Raw genomic sequence first — 6000 nt, forward strand, 5'->3', positions numbered from 1 at the left:
CTGGATCATCGAAAGAACAAGAGAATTCCAGAAAAACATCTACTTCTGCTTTATTGACTATGCCAAAGGCTTTGACTGTGTGGATCACAATAAACTGCGGAAAATTCTTTAAGAGATAGGAATACCAGACCACATTACCTAACTCCTGGAAAATCTGTGTGTAGATCAAGAAGCAACAGTTAAAACCAGACATGGAAAAACAGACTGGTGCCAAACTGGGCAAGGAATATGACAAGGCTGTATACTGTCACACTGCTTATTTAACTTGTATGAAGAGTACATCATCGAAATGCTGGGCTGGATGAAGCACAAGCTAGAATCAAGATTGCTGGGAGAAACATCAATAACCTCAGATATGCAGATGATACCACCCTTACGGCAGAAAGTGAATAAGAACTAAAGAGCCTCTTGATGAAAGCATAAGAGGAGAGTGAAAAAGCTGGCTTAAAACTCAACATTCAAAAAACGAAAATCATGGCATCCAGTCGCATCACTTCATAGCAAATAGATGGGAAACAATCAAAACAGTGAGACTTTATTTTCTTGGGCTCCCAAATCACTACAGATGGTGACCGCAGCCATGAAATGAAAAGATGCTTGTTCTTTGGAAGAAAAGCTATGACCAACCTAAACACTATAGTAAAAAGCAGAGACATTACTTTGCCAACAAAGGTCTGTCTAGTCAAAGCTATGGTTTTTCCCGTAGTCATGTATGGATGTAAGAGCTGGACCATAAAGAAAGCTAAGCACAGAAGAATTAATGTTTTTGAACTGTGGTGTTGGAGTAGACTTTTGAGAGTCCCTTGGACTGCAAGAAGATCAAATCAGTCAATCCTAAAGGAAATCAGTCCTACATATTCATTGGAAGGACTGATGCTGAAGCTGAAGCTCCAATACTTTGGCCACCTGATTCGAAGAACTGACTCACTGGAAAAGACTCTGATGCTGGGAAAGATTGAAGGCAGGAGGAGAAGGGGATGACAGAGGATGAGATGGTTGGATGGTATCAGCAACTTGATGGACAAGAGTTTGAGCAAGCTCTGGGAGGGTGATGGACAGGGAAGCCTGGCGTGCTGCAGTCTGTGGGGTGGCAAAGAGTCCGACATGACTGAGCAACTGAACTGAACTGATATATACAGATAAACATCAAGGAAATTAAAATGGAAGAAGGCAGTAATGGAGGACTAGAGGAACAGAAGAGACAAGACACACAGAAAACAAACCGCCAAGTAGTGACACGTATGATCTAGAACCCATTATTCCAGGTGAGAGAAATCAAACACAAAACACCACATATCGTACGATTTGATTTCAATAAAATGTCCAGAAAAGGCAAATCTACAGACACAGAAATTAGACTGGTGGTTGTGGGGGCTGGGAGAGGAGACAGACTGCTAATGGGTAGGGGGTTTCTTTTCTGGTGATACAAATGTTTTGGAATAAGATACAACTTTGTGAATATACTAAAAACCACTGTACTGTATACTTCAAAAAGAGAGCTTTTTATGATCTCAACAAAGCTGCAATCTAAAACAAAACAAACCCACAGTAAAAATCATTGTGAGTAGTGAAAATCACTTATGTGCAGAGTTCCTTTCCTGGAAATAGGCTCATTAAAGAAGAAAAGGCTTGATGTGGCAGCTGCTGAGTCGCCAAAGCAAGATCATGAAGGGGACTCCAACTTCCCCAGATTTATACACAGCTGACTCTCAAAGATGGTGCTGAACCATGACATTCAACCTATACACATGCCACGAGGCATGCAGGATCTAGTCCCCTGACCAGGGATCAAACCTGTGCCCCCTGCACTGGGAGTGCAGAGTCTTAACCACTGACCACCAGGGAAGTCCCACAGATTTTGTTTCAACAGTAAATATGCAATCCAGGCGGCTGAATCTGGGGATTCAGAGCAATGGCAGATATGGAGGAACCACATATACTGAGGGCCAACTATAAATGACATACAGATTTTCGACTGTGTAGAGCATCAGCGCTGCTAACCCCATGTTGCTTAAGGAACAACTACTTAATGACAATTTCTAAGCAGTAAAAGATAGACTAACTAGCCACTTTAAATATAAAAATGAATGAAAAAAGATGCCTAAAAACCTTCGGTTTCTAAAACAATGAAAATATGCTTTAATTCTGCATACCAAAATTAATTTAGACTAAAATATTCTTTGCAGATGAGGAAAGATAACCATAAAACGGAACTACGGCTCCTGACCCAGTACCTGTAACAGTGCAACCTGCTGCTCCAGTGAGGCTTCTGGCTTACGCTCCAGCAGCTCCAGCTCCTCTTCCTGCCCCGCCTGGGGAGCTGAGCACTGGGCCTCGGGTTCCTGCTGAGCAGGAAGGAAGGTCAACCTGAGCCACGAGCACGTACGTGGGTATGTGGCAGGCTGCAGCTCACACTTATTCCACGTGTTTTCACTGTGACGATGCACAGGACCTCCCTACACACCAGTGTTCCACAGGCTGCCTGAGTAAACTCTGTTTTACAGATTGAACTCTGTTCAATCTGCTATGTGCTAAATGGTAAAGTCAATAGAAGAAGTTTCTAAGAAGCTATTTTCAGGTTTTTCTAAAAATCCACAGAATTCTATGGGAAATGTGATATATATTTTAATCATAAAAAAACAGATACACCAACAGAAGAAAAAATAAGCAGTACTGTCCAAAGAACACCAACGCAGTATTAAAAACAAATTCAACTAATAATTGAAGACATTCAAAGTATATCAAAAACAACCACAGGTCTCTTACTGTTTTAAAAAACCCTATGAACAGAGCATTTGCTTTGCCAGAAAAAGCGAGGCTGCCTGAGCAACCAACAGTGAGCACACGACAGCTGACGCCCACTTTCCTTCCCTGCTCTGCGTTACCAACATAAGAGAGACTTCTGCATGGGACACTTATCTCTAAAAAAGGAAATCAGGCTTACGTGTTCAGAGAACTATTCTCACAATCAAACTCCAGAGAGAAGTAACCTGCAAAGTAAACAATCTCACAGCCCTGGGTAAACAACTCTTCTGATGAGTGACACTGCTTCTCAAACAGGTGCGAGATATTTGTGGCCCAGATAAAACCCGCTCGCAGAGGAAGAACAGCGCGTCCCTGCTATTTTGGGAACAATGACCACGGCACCCGGGAGACACCCAGCAAGGCTTCATCGAGTATCTGTCTGCAAGGATAGCCTGCGGGAAGAAGGCAGAAGGTGGCAAATACTGCCTGCAAATATCCTCCCAGCCCAGGCACAGACACGGACTATCCTCCCTGCCCGGGTGCAGACATGGACTATCCTCCTGTCCTGAGTGTAGACACAAACCTGAACTATTCTCCGGGCCCGTGTGCAGACACGGGCATGAACTATTCTCCGGGCCCGTGTGCAGACACGGGCATGAACTATTCTCCGGGCCCGTGTGCAGACATGGGCATGAACTATTCTCCGGGCCCGTGTGTAGACATGGGCATGAACTATTCTCCCAGCCCAGGTGTAGACGAGGGCATGAACTGTTCTCCCGGCCCAGGTGTAGATGTGGGCATGAACTATTCTCCTGTCCCATGTGTAGATCTGGACCAGAACTGTTCTCCCACCCCTGCCTGTATCCCAATTTGACCTACCCCAGAAAGAAACTGGATCTCAGGCTGGATCTGTGATGAAATTAAGAGGTCACTATTAATTCTGCAGGGCAGCATGGAGCATGCTTCTGGTATATTTGGGTGGCTTGATGCACTGAGCATGGCATGTACCCCGTGGGCAGTCCCATCCTGAACTATTCTCTGTTTCTGTTGAAATTTTCTCCAAAGCAAAGTTAAAATGGGAAGAAATGGCATATCTCACCTCCCCACAAACCCAGCTGTTTTCTCATGTGAGATGAGCGAGACAAAAAGGTCACTTAAGACAGTATCTAATGCTTAAATATCCCTCCTAGCAAAGGGATGATGTACTTCAACACACAACTAGAGAAATACTCCCCGAGTGCTCTCAATGCTTGAACAAGAGTCTACACACAGGTACAAAAGTTTTGGCCAAGGAGCACGCGTGACATGTGCGTCACCAACAGGCAACAGGACAGGCAGGGTGAATGAACAGGAACCACAGTTTCCTGGAGGGAAGGGTCTTCAGCCAGTAAATAAACCTCTCAGCAGGTGTGAGGCCCGCCCGGCACCCACTCCACACGGACTTCATGCAAGACCCTTGGCACTGTGATGGAGAGAAGCTTCTGAGGCCCAGCGGCTCTGTGATGTCACCAGCACCCCTGTGGGGGCCAGGGTCTGACCCCTAGGTCATTCCTGAAGCCACCAGTGCCCAGAAGGAGGCGCACTGCCCACCCACAGCCACCCCTCTGCGAGGGGCACCCCCTGTGGGGCCTCCTGTCGCTGCATCATAGTCACGTGACCGTCCCTGAGACCCTGCCAGGCTGCATGGTACTGCTGCCCAGGAAGCAGGACCCTGGCATGTGCCCTGCCCTCCTCCGGGGGCCACATCCACAGGTCACTGCACCCCACACGCCTCTGTCCCACACACCCTCACCCCTCATGCCTCCTATGAGCACATTTTACACTAATGAAATAAAGGCACGGTTTAAAACACACGGTTTTCCCATGTAAGAGACATGCTTCTCCCTCTCAATGTTCTTTCAAAACTTTATTTTCTTCAAACCCTATAAACTGAAGGAATCCAGTTTAAATCCACGGGTTGGGAACAAAGCCCCTTCCCCAAGTACCCTTCTGCCTGGGAGGAACGGAAGCTGACAGCTGATGGCTCAGAAGCCGACCAGCCTGGGGGCACCTCAACCCAGGGACACCTGCCCTGGGCTGCACCCAGGGAGGCCCAGAGGCTCACGACCCCACGAGAGCCTGCCCAGCCCTCCTGGAACTCACTCACGGTCTCGCCCACAGACCACACAGGACAGGCAGAGCCAACGTCTGAAGTGAAACCCCACCCCCTCCACAGGTTAGGTTGCCCTTTTCCTCCCATCCTTAGACAAGCTGAACCACAGCAGAGGACGAAACCCTCCTGGGAACATCCCCTCGTACGTAAAGCACGTCTCAGTTGGAAACGAAAATTCTGGTATCTGTGTTTCCGCAAGGCTGAGGTTTCCTGCTTTGAGACCTGGAATACCTACTTGTGACGTGACAAAGCACGAAGTCACCAGAACAGGACCGTTTCTGAGGGCCGGGCACGCACATCTGCCGAGTCAGTGCAGAGCAATGTGCCCCCACGCTGACTTCAACTTCTAACCAACTAAATACGTCCTGCTCACAACGCACGGGACCAGAGGCCTGCAGACAAGGCAAGCCTGGTGTTGGCAGGGCCACAGGGCCACCTCCAGAGAGCACCCACCACGGGGACAATCGCTGCCTGACACAGACCGCCCCAGACATAAGACAAAGTGCTCTACCTCACAGAAACAACACAAGCCCCAGGGAGGACACTGAACCCACTGCAAGCTCACAGGAAACGCCACACGTGGGCACCAGCTGCCAGAAGTCTTCACCAAGGAGCTGCGACCAAAAAATGCCATAAAACTCACTGTTCTGTACCTGCCTCACCAGGAAACCCATGACTGGTGAGCGGCAGTGGGCAGAGGGCAGGGGCACCAGACAGACACGCGTGCAGCTGACACGAGCAGCTCCTAGGGAAGGGCAAAGTCCCTGTCCCCGCCCCACCCACACACCTCACCTTGTGAGACATGGACAGCCGGACGGCTCTCACGCCCTCCTGGGGCTCCATGCTCCCATCCCCTCTCAGGCTGTCCTCTGCAAGCTGAGGCTCTTCAGCACATCGCAGCTCCAGCAGCTCCAGCACCTGGGTCAAGACCGTGTGGTGAGCCACGTCCTCCTTCTGCAGCTGCTCCTCCAGGTCCAGGCGCAGCAGCTCCAGGGCCTGCCGGTGCCTGCCCTGCACAGCCTGCAGCTCAGACAGGTACTGCAAGCGCAGAGCATCCAGGTGTGACGCATGTCTGGCCTCCAACACATTGATGTCAGCAGCGT

General features: G+C 48.9%; 1 protein-coding gene across 1 annotated transcript in view; it reads right to left on the reverse strand.

The window, feature by feature from the left end:
• PCNT (pericentrin) overlaps nt 1-6000 on the reverse strand; it is a 105315-nt gene that overhangs the window by 68962 nt on the left and 30353 nt on the right. Inside the window, exon 16 of the mRNA XM_010834986.1 lies at nt 5690-6000. This exon is cut by the window's right edge and continues 5 nt beyond it. Within this exon, the coding sequence (XP_010833288.1) occupies nt 5690-6000 (311 nt within the window). The remainder of the gene's footprint in view (nt 1-5689) is intronic.

This window comes from Bison bison, unplaced genomic scaffold (genome assembly GCF_000754665.1).
Source record: "Bison bison bison isolate TAMUID 2011002044 unplaced genomic scaffold, Bison_UMD1.0 scf7180017864037, whole genome shotgun sequence".
NCBI classification, from domain to species: domain Eukaryota; kingdom Metazoa; phylum Chordata; class Mammalia; order Artiodactyla; family Bovidae; genus Bison; species Bison bison.